Raw genomic sequence first — 13730 nt, 5'->3', positions numbered from 1 at the left:
GTGAGTGTGACTCAAACACCAAACATTTTTTTTGTTACTTTTATTGCTTTTTAGTCTGAACTCCCAACACACTTAAAGTAAAAAAATATTCATATAACCATCTTTATCTCACTGCACTAGAGAAAATGTGCTTTCAATAACATTTACATCAACACTTAACACTACTAATCTTTCCACAACAGTTTTATTATATTAAGCCCAAGTTCTTTGCAGAGCAAGAATGCGTATATGCTGAAAATTAAGACGGTGATAAACATAAAATTCTTTAGAAAGCACAAGAAAAAAATGAAAATGCTTGCACTCAGTATATACAATTGTTGAGTGGTAAAACTTCACCACTGTAGCTTCATATCAACTTTACTCCACACATACTTCCCTCCACGTTTTAGAAACATTTTCTCATCAAATCCACTAAAATTGATGGCCGCGCTCACGCCAACGTCGAGGATGGACTTGGATGGGTCCTTTCGTCCCTCCCGACAGTCCAAGAAACGCATCTGAGGGAGAGAAAAAAAACAAAAAAACATTTGAATGCCTAATCTGTCAGCACTGAATGATGTCATCAGACATGCTAAGTGGCAAATGACAAAGAACTTACATATTCATCCAAGATCAAGTAAGAATTCCTCATCTGTAAAGACAAAAACACAAATATTTGTTTTTGTTTGTGAGCCATAAGATGTAAACAATTATCCATCCATCAATTAATTGATTATTATGCCCATGCCTATTGAAATCAATGCAATGGTACCTTCTCATTGGACTCTGGAACCAGGCATGAGATGCTGCTGTGTCTGTCCAAAAACTCCTGAAACTGCTGGTCGCTGATGATGAACCTCTCGGCTTCTCTCAGGGCTTCCTCTCCTGCATTCTCACCATCAATCAGCAGACACTGGAACACCTGAAGTACAGGAGAAAAAATATCGCATTAAGAATCAATATGGCCAATGAAATAATCAGTCCTCCATTCCACATCAGTACCTTCCATCGGACTGGGTTGAAATGGAGGATGTGTTCAGTCATGTCCTCGTCCACATTGAAAGTGTTGATGACTGAATTGATTTTGAAGGCCACTTTGTATTGCTGACACCACTTCTGGATCTTGTAGAGATTGTTCAGATGGCTTTTCCTGCCTTGAGTGCGGCCAATCAGCTGGTTAGTGTCTTCATCAAAACTGTCGCAAGATATGGCCAGGATGTCAAGATGATCGCCTGTGACGGAAGTAGGGAAGGGGGGGGTTGCGAGAGAGACTGTGAACTCTGGTCCAGGAGATAACACTTTTTAATAAGTTATCTTTTTATGTGCCAAAAGCATTTAGTAGCTCTTTATCAGGGGAGAAACCATATTTGATAACTCAGGACTGCTTACATTTTAACAGCAACATTGTTAGTTTTAAATTTGACAAAACACATTGGCTACTGTAGAAAATGAAAATAACTAAAAATGCTACAGTGATCGTTTGAAGAATCTGATTACCACAATTACATGGCCATCTGAAACAAAAAGTTATACAATTTTTGATACACTATCTGAACTATGATATGCATCACATCTCTTTGGACAAAACGAGTGTAATCACATTGGTTTGCAAAGTTATTACTTTGTTTCCATGCTATCTATTTTTTTGTGTTATTAATTCACATTTAATAAACAATTCCTTATTAATTCAATAATAATAATAATAATAATAATGGATGGATAATATAATTATATAATAATATCATATATTTATTATTATACATTTTATTTTTATTGCACTTTATATCTGCACGGATATCAAAGTGCTACACTTAAGAAAGGTATTAAGTTCCTTTTCAAACTTGTAATGGTCTGTGGAGCTCTGAGGTTATGACTCATTACTGACTCATTACCTAAAACTCATTACAAATGAGTGTCTGGTATGCTACCTGAAACTAAGCAAGTATAAATGTTTACCGTATTTCTGGAACCACTGTTCTTTGATCATGCTTCCATTGCTGACGATGCTGACACTTGGAAGTTCCAAGTCTTCTTTGCAGTATTGGACTAACTTTCCAAGAAAGTCCCCCTTTTCATGCAGGAATGGTTCTCCTCCAGAAAAGTTGATCTTTTCCATACCTGAAGAAGAGAGATTTCAATAAACGATCAAACTCAGTCAAGTGGGACACAAAAAAATACTTCACATTATTTACCAGAATCCTTCAGGAGTTTGAGTCCTCTCTTGGCTTCCTCCAGAGGAAGCACAAAGGATGTTTTTGCCGTATGGAAGCAAAAACCACACTTGTAGTTACACTTGCGTGTAAAATGGTAGTTGACGCTGGTTGGAGTCACGGCATCTGGATTAGCTTTGTTGACATCCGGGTCGACGCTCGGTCCTGTGCAGGTTCCCACTGTCCAGGGGAAAACTCCCTCCAACACACTGGCAAAAAAGGAGAGGATTGTTGAGATGCAAAGCTGCAGGAGCAGCAAAGGACCTGTAAAGACTGTGGACACATCCATTTCCAAGCTTTCCAGTGCAGTGATATTCGACTCAGCCGTGCTGCTTAAATAGCGTCCAATAAGATCAGCTGATTGCTTAGTTTCTGTTTTCAAACAAGGGAAATGAAACTTACTGCTGGGCTGGGTGTGTGAGCATGTCTGCTCAACACTGGAACCTATTAAAAGCATTGATGAGTCACCTCAAGATTGAATTACTGTTCTTGGGTAAAACACTAAAAGCATTACAATTTCTTTGCTATTTATTTGTAATTCTGCAATATTGAAATGTGCCAATTGTCTTTCCACCCATGTTCTTTACTGCTTATCTTTATTACGAATGCAGTATTCACACAAAACATAAATATGTTCAAATGAGATTTAAACAGTATTAATATATATAAATTGACCTACTTTTAATTTGTGATTCTCGTGTTGCATTAGAAGGAAGCTCACACATCAAACGTCAAGACTTAAAAGGTGATGTCATACTCGTCTTTTTTAGGGGAAAAAATATTGTTCAGTCTTCAGCAGCCAGCATAGAAGCTATAATCTTTATATAATCTACGATCGTTGGTCCGATGGTTATGTTGTAAAGCTGACATCGATTGCGTAACCTCTTCTACGCGCAAACATGTTTCGCTTCCAGAGCATCGTTTACTTTCGTTTTCCCTTCCACAGCTTGAAAATCGAAACACAAGCAATGTCAAGGCGAACCATGGCGCTTCTCTCTCAGTGGTCCTCCCGTGTTTTCTCCGTGGATTTGGACGGGGAGACGGTTTACTTTAAATTCCACGACAACCAACCCGGAAAAGGAAGAAAAGAAGTGCAGCAGTGCATGTTTGGTAACGTTCAAAAGGATGCCAGATATTATTCTTTGCTCGTTTCCAGCGGAGACAAAATCAACACCGCAAGGTTTCACTGGAAACTCAAGGATAAACTGTTAACAGATCTTCCTGCAGAATGTCGTTTTTCTCCGATGTATTCGTTTCTGCCTAGCGTCAGGGACTCCCTCGTCCGCGGCTATTTCTTACAAGCGGCTTCTCCTGAGAGCTCCGCCACTACGGAGCGACTTTTACGTCAGTGGCTGCAGCTTGACCACCCCTTACTGGTGTGCTCATATGTGCATGAGGATGACAAGAACGCTCCACGATGGATTCAGTCCTTATGGAATCACGATCAGAATCACGAGATAGTTCCATCCGAACCACCGCAGTACCACCCAGCAACACTCAACTTGATCAACTCGGATGTCTTCTACAGTGTCCAAGCGGCTCGTGAAGTTTTTGAAAAGGTTAATAATGCTGACGTCACGTTATTTACGCTCACGGGATATTTCATTAGACGCACATGCATTAGGTATCTAATAATGATAATTTTCAATAATAATCAAAATTATTAATTTAGTATAAATGTTTCAAATTAAATGGACGAGAATCCCATGCAAAAGTGGGTGGACCTAATGAAGTGGCCTGCACTTGATGAATTTACGAATTTGAAGATATGGCGCCCTCTTGTGGTGCTAGGCGGTATATCAAATTACGTGAACCAAATGTTCTCATGCTCCAGTACCCGAGTATTTTATGCATTGCTTTTAAATTTGAAAATATTTTTTGTCTAAGTTCAAATGTACAGTGCACATTGTTCAATTTTTTATTTGTATTGAAAACATTTCTTATGCAAAATACTATTTAAAATGTGATAAATTGAATTGTTAAGAGGACAGCATTGTGCAGTATTGAAATTTTGGATTCAAATGTTCAATCAGTATTTTTCTCTCCATGCTTGCATGGATTTCTTATTACTCTGACTTCCGCCATTCCAAAAAACACACGAATGTTAGGTTCATTGAAGACTAAATTGCATTTGAGCGTGACTGCTTGATTGTCTACTGTATATGTTTACAGTATATAATTACAAGTTTACTTCTGACCTCTGCGGTGGTCTGCTCTTTATTTAACTCTTTTTATCGCTGTGTTTATACAGCATTTAAAACAGCAAATTGATTGTGGTTGTCTTGCAGTGTGCTGACATCATTCCAGAGGCTGCATCTGTACTTGAGCTGCTGCCGTGTGCCAGTGACGTGGAGGCCAGAAGCAAACCAGACTTCCCTGTTATTGTCTTGGAAGGCCTGGATGCCACAGGTTAATGCCATTAGGGCACAAATAAAGACATGAGCGCCATGATGTATAGATGTTATGTGAAAGCAATGGCCGCTCACTGTCTGCTGAAGCTATTATCCGCCAGTGAGCTCGGGCCTAATGGAATATCGTGTATCATCATGACCTCAGCGGAGGAACGTCGCTAGGAGAATGGTTTATTGAATGACTCACTCATGCGATACACTTTGGCAAGCCTCATGAAAACCTGTGATGCAGCTGAACTTTTTTTTTTTTTTAGGTCATCAACCTTTCAACAGCGCTGTGATAAAATTTTAAGATTTACTCTCCCTGTTTTTTCCTATCTCAGGTAAAACCACATTGAGCGAGTCTCTCAGGGATGTGCTGAAGGCCACTCTTTTGCGTTCCCCTCCGCCGTGTCTCACCCCCTGGAGGGCCCGCTTTGATCAGGAGCCCCCGATCCTCCGAAGGGCCTTTTATGCATTGGGCAACTACATCACAGCACAAGAAATTTACCGGGAAGCCTCCAAGACACCCGTCATCCTTGACAGGTAAAGTGTTTCGACCTGAGAGAAGCAAAAGACACCAGAGCAGATAAGGTGTGACCAATATTCATCTTCAGGTTCTGGCACAGCACAGCCGCTTATGCCATTGCCACAGCCGTAAGCGGACCAGTGTCTGACCTCCCAGCAGAGGACTCCGAGCTGTACCGCTGGCCCGATGACCTTCCCCAACCAAATCTGGTTGTCCTCCTTACGTTGGACCCTGAAGAAAGGAAGAGGAGGCTGAAGGGCAGAGGTCAAGGGGAGACCGAAGAGGAGCATGAGCTGGATCTCAACCAGCTCTTTCGACTCAGGTGAATAAATATTCATGAAGTATATGTTGGAGCAAATGTTTGTTTTTATACTTGCTGAAATATTTAAACCTTTGCTACTTGAACACATCCATCAAGATGGATGTTAAGTATTTTACCCTTTGGTATGAGCTGACCTAACAGTGTCGAGACAGAGAACATTGTCAGGTTATCTCAAGTGTGCGTCAAATCCATCAAACACTTAATTACTCTTGTGAGAGAGGAAGAGCGGGGCGGAGGTAGCTGATGAGGAAGTGCAGGTGATAAGTTGTTGAAGCGTTGTGCTCCATTAAAGCAACTCAAAACTCAGCAGTCACGGCCAGGCCAGCAGGCCACTGCTCAGACAGGTCGATGGCTACTTCCATTCATCTTTTCTCCTGACATAATAGCCTTTCCACATGGGACAGCCAGATGTTGGGCCAGCACAATTAGAAAACGGACGAGAGATTGCACAGACTTGGTCAATCACTATCACAAGGACTCATTTGTCTCTGAAAATGGCTGTGCTCTGGGCCATCTGTGGTGTTTCTTTTCTCATATATTTCAAGGGTGCCACACCATTCATCACTGTCTTCTCCGTTCACCATCACTGAGGGGTTCACTTAGAGTTATGCCAGCGTACACAATTGATTTAAAGCGCTCTTTACCTTGAATGCTTTTTAATTTGTTGACAAAATGCAATTGTGTGTGTATTTGTGTGTGTATTTACAGAGTGGATGAGGCTTACAAGAGGATCAGTGGTCCAACGTGTATCAGCGTGGACGCCAGCTCCTCTGCAGAGCAAGTGCTCCAACAAGTGCTGCTTTTAATTAAGGCCAAATGCCACTTGTAAACAGCTCTCTTGTCTTTGCTGAGCATCAAGTGGATGCACTACCTTGTGTCACCACTAGGTGCCAGAAAAGGGATGCGGATGGCAGAGTGGTCTAGATTAGAATGAGTGTCGATGCTACAGATAAGGGAATGGGCCAGAGGAGTCACAGTCAACCAATCAGAGATACATATTCATCCGAAGACACACACACACACACACTCCCTAAGCCAAAGAGTGCATTTAACTGCTGTTGTGAGCTCGCAGAAATCACACCAAGTATCCTTCAGGCCCTGTGGAGCGCCATTTACTCAGAGCCTCTTCTACTCAAGGGTGTTTTATTTTTCACGCCGCTAGCACACCTGATAATTTTGGTGACTCAAAGTAAACTAATCATTAGACCAGCTAATAGCAGGTCAAAATTGTGGCGCAGGTGGGGGGGTAACGCAAATTTTTCATCGTATTTCATTCATAAATATGACAACAATGTATAATGATGTATAATGAAATGTATATGAGTCATTGTAGAAACCAGTTATTAAAGGCCCTATCCCTGGTAAATTTGACTATGTTGACTTATAAATAGCTATCAGAGCATTATCTTAACTTTGTAATCTATGCATTCAACCAGTGAGAGTATAATGTTTGTATTTGATGTTTTCATGCGTGCACAACATGAAATGTACACTTTGCACGGCTATTTAGCAAGAGCATACTGTAAGTCATTTATATAGGAAGGAAGTGCATATTTGGCCTATGTGATGGGAAGATTAATTGGGGGTTTTAGTAATTATGAGCATGGGAAAGCCGGGGGCTCCAAAAGACAGAGTGACCCATCTTTTTCACCGTGATGCATCAGCAGCATGCCAACCACCACAGACCCTATTCATATGGCAATTAATGGAGCGCTGTATATCAATGTCATTCGGTTGCTCCCCCACATAAGCGCATGGATTACTCCTTCCGGCAATTATGCTGCTGCGGATGCAAAAACCTAACTATCACGTTCAATCCCGTAAAGTAAAATAAGGTGTTTATTGAGTATGCATCTCTGCATGTGGTACCACAGTGGAGTTTATTGAATTCATTAGTCACCAACCGCCTGGCAACACAGTAGATGTGCTGTGTGAGACTAAATGAATGCAGAGTTTTTGATAGCTGTTAACACAGTAGCCTCTTTCTCAGGAGAGGTTAAATTTATGAAGTAGGAGACCAAAGCAATTAAACGTTATACCATACATCATATCCAAATGTAAATGTGTGTGAGTAGTAGCAACCATATTTCCGTGTCGGATATTGCTCTGTTTTGTTATTCTTGGCAACGGAACGTGAGCGGCATCACATGATTACCGCCGTACTATAATTGGCTTTTACTAGAGTTTAATCATAATACATTGCATATGCACTGGATTATTTGTACATCCTGGGTTTTCATTTTTGGAATTTTTAGGGTATTCGCTAAAGTCTTGGGAAAACAACTCTTGTACATGCACAGCACTATCTGCTTTCCATCCATGAGGTCATGCATACAGAAACAGAAGCCACATTTATGTCCAAAACGACAGAATCTGTCGAAGGGTTATGGGATTAGACGTTACGTTCCCACACACGCAGCCTGGCAGACTGACACACACCTCACCCTGTGCAGGGCTACTTTGCACTACACTCCTCAACTTCAATATTTCATCTGCACAACAGAGCGGGGTGTGACGGCGAGGAGGAAAGCCCTCCATGAAATAATTAAAGATCCAGCAGGGATGTGGCAGCACAGCAACCGCCGTCCCGTCCTAAGTAATAGATCAAATGAAAGCTGTCCCTCAGATCATTAATAATGAGTGGGGCATGGAGGCTGAAGGGGTGCAGGGGAATAACGAGAGTGGAGGCATGCATGGGGGTTGGTATAGATCGGGCACGCACAAGGTGTTTCATACACGCTACGTGTGTGCGTTCGGGTTTGAATAGTCGTCTGGTTCCCTGGCAAACAACTCGAGCGGGCCTCACTTGGCTGCCACATGAAGCGGCATGGCAAGAAGATTCATGCATATGATTTGGCACCGACAGCAATGCCCACCCATGTCAAAAAGCATCGCCCTGCACAGACACGTAACAAAAATGGATTGAATCAAAGTTATCAAAGACATGATGATTATGAGATGTCTCATAAGGATCAGCATTGGAATCTGTACGATTTTGAATGCAAATATTTTGGATCGATTCAAGCACATGATCACAAACACTCCCATGATTCAATTTTTCGGAAAGTCGGATTCCAACTACTTCACTGGTCAATCGCCCCCCCCATATCCCAATGGCTGCAAACATTAACACGCTACAAGCATACTCAAGCTACTACTTCTTCTTCTCTGAACACAGCAGGGGATGGCAGACACCCCACTGCCATTCCCTGCGAATGGCGGCTGCTGGCTGAGCCTGAATCGATTGGTGGGGAAATGTTTAAAAAAAAATGCGCTGCATGAGGCAAGAGAACGAAAGTCAAAGTTGTCGAATACCATTTATGTAACACGTATAGAAGATGGATGGATGGATATACATACTACATGTACACTTTGCATTTGGAATATCAGAGTGTGTTCCTTTCTGATCCTTATCCAGTACCATATTTTCCGGACTATAAGGCGCACCGGACTATAAGGCGCACTTTTAATGAATGGCCCATTTTAAAACTTTGTCCTTATATAAGGCACGCTGGACTATAAGGCGGACCATTAATGCATCATGTCAGATTTTTAATCCAAATCTAGTCATTCGCCATTTTATCTTTTTTATTTCAACTTCAAACGCAACAAATTACTTTTTTATCACAAAATAATGATCCATAGTCTTTTTGATTCATGATTCATAGTCTTCAGCGGGCCACTTATGATTGATTTCATGACACAATGCTTCGGGCCAGTTTAAATTTAGGAATTTGGTCCATATATAAGGCGCACCGGACTATAAGGCGCACTGTCGGCTTTTGAGAACATTTTTGGTTTTTAGGTGCGCCTTATAGTCCGGAAAATACGGTAATCAATTATTTGTAAAATTTCGCTATTCTTGGCAGGTCTTGGTCCCAATCCCCTGTGAATATCGAGTGTTCACTATCAGTATTTGTCAAGTATTAGATGCTATGGTGATAACTAGCAAGCTTAAGAGAAAATTTGTCGAGTCTGTCTACACTTTAAAGGCTTTTCCCTCCCCGAAAATAACTTTCCAACACCAACAGAACCCACTCGCCTGTCATTCAACTTCTGCCGCCCAACTTTGGGTCGTATAATCTCTTGAAATCCATACGCAGGATGTGCTTATTTTCTGATGTTTGCAGGCCCCTCACCATTTTTGCCTGGCGGCTGTTAGGGAGGCTTCACCAGGAACGGTTAAATATTTAAACACCGCTGCGAGATCTCATTAAAGACGGCACATCGGCCCCCGTGAGGCCCGCACAGCACTCCCTCACAGACTCCCCCGAAACCTAGTTAGAACCCAGCCGAGTGTGACACCGAACAGTTATTGTCTATTTACTGCGTAGGACTTGTGATAAATCATCACATCCTGTCAAACAAAAGACGGCAGCTGGCAGTCGGCCTGACTGCGGTGCTAAGTCGACATATCTGGGAGGAAATATGATTGAGATTCTGTTGTGTTTTGACAGCTGCAGATACCCGAAAATGTGCCAGAAACAAAATAACATGACAACAATACCAGACTAATATTTCCATAACACACATATGGAAACAAGGCAGAGAGCAAACTTTCTTTTCTCTGGAGTCGTCTCGCCTTCTCACACAAATCTGGGCAATTATTCCGCCACTGTTGTTGGGGAGGGAAGGGGGAGGGCTCTATTTTTATTCGGGCTGCCCCCTCAAAAATAAATTGACTTCCTGTGGTGAACTTGGATTGTTCCTTGTTTGCCATGTTTTCTTCCACACACCCCAAGCCCAAGCAAACACAACAATACCATCTTTCTTCCCCCAAGAGGAATAAATCAAAGGCAATGTTCCGCATGCAGCTCAGCTTGTGCATTTCTTATCTCATACTTGAAAATGGTTTATTTTTGTTTCACGTCCATTAATGCTTCAGCGTGTTTCCTACCTCATCAGCTGCGGCAAACCAATAGCAAGCCTCTTTTCTACTCGGCCTTTGATTCCATCTGTCATCTGCAGAGTTTTTACGCTCCAAACTGCAAAAAATAAATAAAAAAAGGGACTAGAAGCAACACAATTTTTTTTTTTTTACAATCATGTTACAGTTATATACATGAATGCATATCTCAACTTACTCAACTGTCAAGACTTATTACTTTTTTTTTTACTTTACCACATACTGTCACATTCAAACTTCATAGTGGTGTTTTGATGCTTCTACTATGAGAAAAAAAATGGTAAATACAGCCTTCGGTATGTGCAACTAGAGCGAGATGAGAGAGTGCGGCGCTAACACAAAAACACACGTAGCATTAGATCTCTTATCCTGACTAAGCCATCTCGATCCCTTTACACCCATTTAGCTTGCTCGCTCTACGGCTCTCCAGTGTGAGAGCGCAGCCGTACTCACACGCTTGAAAGTCTTTCTCTTGCTCAGGGAAAAATATTGAGTTTTAAAGCTTGCTCATCTCCATAATCAACACCTTAAAGTTAACTCTTCTCAGAAGGGACTCGGTGTTAAATGGGGACTGGTAGCACACTGTCGAACAATTTTAAATTTTTCAGATGTAACTCCAATTTATCTCTTATTTAGAAAAAAAATGGCCTCATATAACTTATCATCTTCACATAATGTAGCAATTCATTGGAAAGAGGCTGCTGCTGTTTTGGTTAGCAAAAAAAGTCAAATGTGCTCAGTTGCCTGAACAATCAATGAAATTAGTTTTTTTTTCCCCCTGGCTAGAAAAAAGAAATCTACAGTATTTGAGTTAAGATATTGATTTTTCTTCTTCTTTCTAAAATCTGAACATTCTCATGAGATTGTCTAACAACCTTCAAACACAAGTTGAGTGTCTCTATTTTAGATTTTAGTCACAGAAGTAAAAGTACTTTGTGACAAATCCAATTAGAAAAAAAAAAAAGTCATCTGCCCTTCCACCTCTCCAAGTGATGATGTAGCTACTTGGGGCGGTTATCCATCTTGCCCCGCGCTGCCAGCTGTCAGAGCACATGGCTGCAGCTAGCCGCCGGTGGCAGGTGTAATCAATATGGACTCCGCAGAGAGTTGCATTATACCAGAGGCCAGTCTAAACCATCTCTGGCTCTCTCAGGGAGTGGGGAGGACCAGGTAGGGTACGTTTGATATCTCCCCCAGGGCATTTCGGAGCAGCCCGCTGTAAAGCCAGGGGATGATTAATCCCATCTATTGGATGCAGCATCATGCTTAGGTGAGACTGGATTTTTTTTTTTACCATCATAAGACAGGTGGTGTGCTGCTGCAAACATTTGTGTTGTTAGAGATGCTGTATGGATCTGACAACTCTTCTTTAGTGCCTACACAGACAAAGTCAACATCTTATTGGAGTATTAGCACTGTGAATCACTCCTTTCGAGTACAGTGTGTCTTGTCATAAAAACAGGAAAAACTAATTTGTGACTATCCACCAATATAAGAAATAGAATCATCTTTTTTCTTGAAAGCTGGTGAAAGTCACATGACAAAAAGTGACCTCTGGCATACCCCAGAGGAAGTCTACAGCAAGAAAAGCCAGTGATTCAGTTACAGGTTGGGAACAATCTCACAGATCCTTGCACCTCCAGCTTTCCACCTGCACAGCCAGACACACCTACTTGCACATGAGCAGCCATTTGTAACGAGGGAGGAAGCATCTCCTGACAAGCACCGCAGGCGGAATGAAAACAGACGAGAGACGGAAATAGTGAGAATTAAAGTTGATCTATTGACCATCACGCTTCTTTGAACTTGGAATTATAAATCAACACTCCTGGACAAAGGAACTTGATGAAAATCAAGATGTGTCTTTCTCTCTTGAAGTCACTGGATTTGTCTCATGCGACACCACAACCAAAAAAAAAAAGTATATTTTTTACACTGTGTAAACTTCAGACAATATTTATAGGCTGATACACAAGCTGTTAATATACCAAAAAAAAAATTGGATGCACTTCAAGGAGAACATACCGTGGTTGCCTGTAGCACAATCCTTAGCGTCATGTTTCTTATATTACTTCCAAGACTTGTTTGAAAGCACCGAGTCAGAGATCACACCTGCTCACATGGCAAACAAAAAGCTTACTGGAGGGCTGTTCCTCACTCTAATGTTTATACCATCCTCCGTCTCATCCCTACAGGCCACTAAGGAACACAGGATTATTTAATAGCGCTGTATACTGATGGCAGGGATAGAGTTTCAGCCCGGCAAGGAAAAGCAAAGCTGGAGAATGCACGAGGTACGGACATTATTCACAGCTGTACACTAATGCCTTTCACTAGTTCCTTGTTGTGTTATGAGGTGCATAGAAGTCACAGCAATCTCCCCGGGCACATTAAATCTAAGCCTGTAGATAAATTGGTCAGAGCCCGGCCCGGAGATTGCTTTGATTTACTGCGTAATTACGTACTTTTTTTTTTTTCCTTTTTTCTTTTTCGCGGCAGCATTGACATGCCACGCTGTCTGGGCCTTGCTTCTCAAGCACGCTCCATAACAATGAAGCTGTCAGGTCTCAGAGGCAGGCAGACAGGGCTGATGTTACTGCTGGCATGATGTGTGCGGGCGGCATATCTCATATAGCAACCACAAGTCATATAGAGGCATGTTATATTACACTGCAGTCGACGCCATGTCTGCGTAACCCGACTGAGAGAGTAATCAGATAAGATAATGTAGTCAGGAGAGGGAGAGCGATGACTGTCAGGATGGTTTCATGTCTCGGAGGTGGAGGTGGATCTATCACGCCCAACACCCGAATAAATTTGCGATGGAAATCAAAAAATGAGAATAAAGCTGTGAGTTGTATGCAAGTGGGTTGTTGATAATGCTTCCGGGCTCAGTGCATCTTTTAGGATGCATTATGGCTGCCGTCGAGTTGTTGTTAGTGTTGGAGTAGATGGGCCTCATACAGGTCTGAATCGTGCTTTTACTCTGAAAGGGTCAAAATTAAAAGCATTGATTGATTGTGTGGAATTTTATTCATGATTTGTGTCATCATCAACATCTTGAAGCCAGTGAATCAAAATAAAATACACTACTTGAAACAACCAGAAGAGGGGGCTGTTGATTCAATGTCAACTTGTTTGCTGGCTAAAGAAGGGTCGAAGAAGTTTTGTTGTGACCATCGACCACTCCGAGAAATCTGTAGCCATGTTAACCCTAACCCTCCAGAAGATGAAAATAAACCTTCTCGAGCAGCAACACCAACTACCGCTCAACTTCAGTCAACTCTGAGGGGACTCTTCTTCCTCTTAAAATATTTTTGACATTCTTGTGCCCTATCTTCCCCTCATTCTCTCCTCCCCCCCCATCAGCCTCGTCCTCCATGTGGCCAGCTCC

At 41.8% G+C, this 13730-nt stretch overlaps 2 protein-coding genes across 2 annotated transcripts; one reads left to right on the top strand and one right to left on the bottom strand.

The window, feature by feature from the left end:
- Positions 1-29: 29 nt before the first annotated feature.
- rsad2 (radical S-adenosyl methionine domain containing 2) lies at positions 30-2984 on the bottom strand. Its single transcript, XM_037240707.1, has 7 exons — positions 2869-2984; positions 2172-2633; positions 1936-2097; positions 982-1211; positions 752-901; positions 599-631; positions 30-497 (listed from the first exon to the last, which is right to left on the bottom strand). The coding sequence occupies exons 1-7, from the start codon at positions 2912-2914 to the stop codon at positions 333-335; spliced, it is 1248 nt and encodes a 415-aa protein (XP_037096602.1). The 5' UTR covers positions 2915-2984; the 3' UTR covers positions 30-332.
- An 81-nt stretch (positions 2985-3065) lies between these two features.
- Positions 3066-6796, top strand: cmpk2 (cytidine monophosphate (UMP-CMP) kinase 2, mitochondrial). The gene is made up of 5 exons (XM_037240706.1): positions 3066-3748; positions 4478-4598; positions 4924-5125; positions 5197-5430; positions 6139-6796. The coding sequence occupies exons 1-5, from the start codon at positions 3089-3091 to the stop codon at positions 6257-6259; spliced, it is 1338 nt and encodes a 445-aa protein (XP_037096601.1). The 5' UTR covers positions 3066-3088; the 3' UTR covers positions 6260-6796.
- Positions 6797-13730: the final 6934 nt, after the last annotated feature.

Source organism: Syngnathus acus, chromosome 22, assembly GCF_901709675.1.
Source record: "Syngnathus acus chromosome 22, fSynAcu1.2, whole genome shotgun sequence".
Classification (NCBI taxonomy): Eukaryota; Metazoa; Chordata; class Actinopteri; order Syngnathiformes; family Syngnathidae; genus Syngnathus; species Syngnathus acus.
Note: the sequence above shows the minus strand (reverse complement) of the source record. Positions and strands in the feature narration are given on the sequence as shown.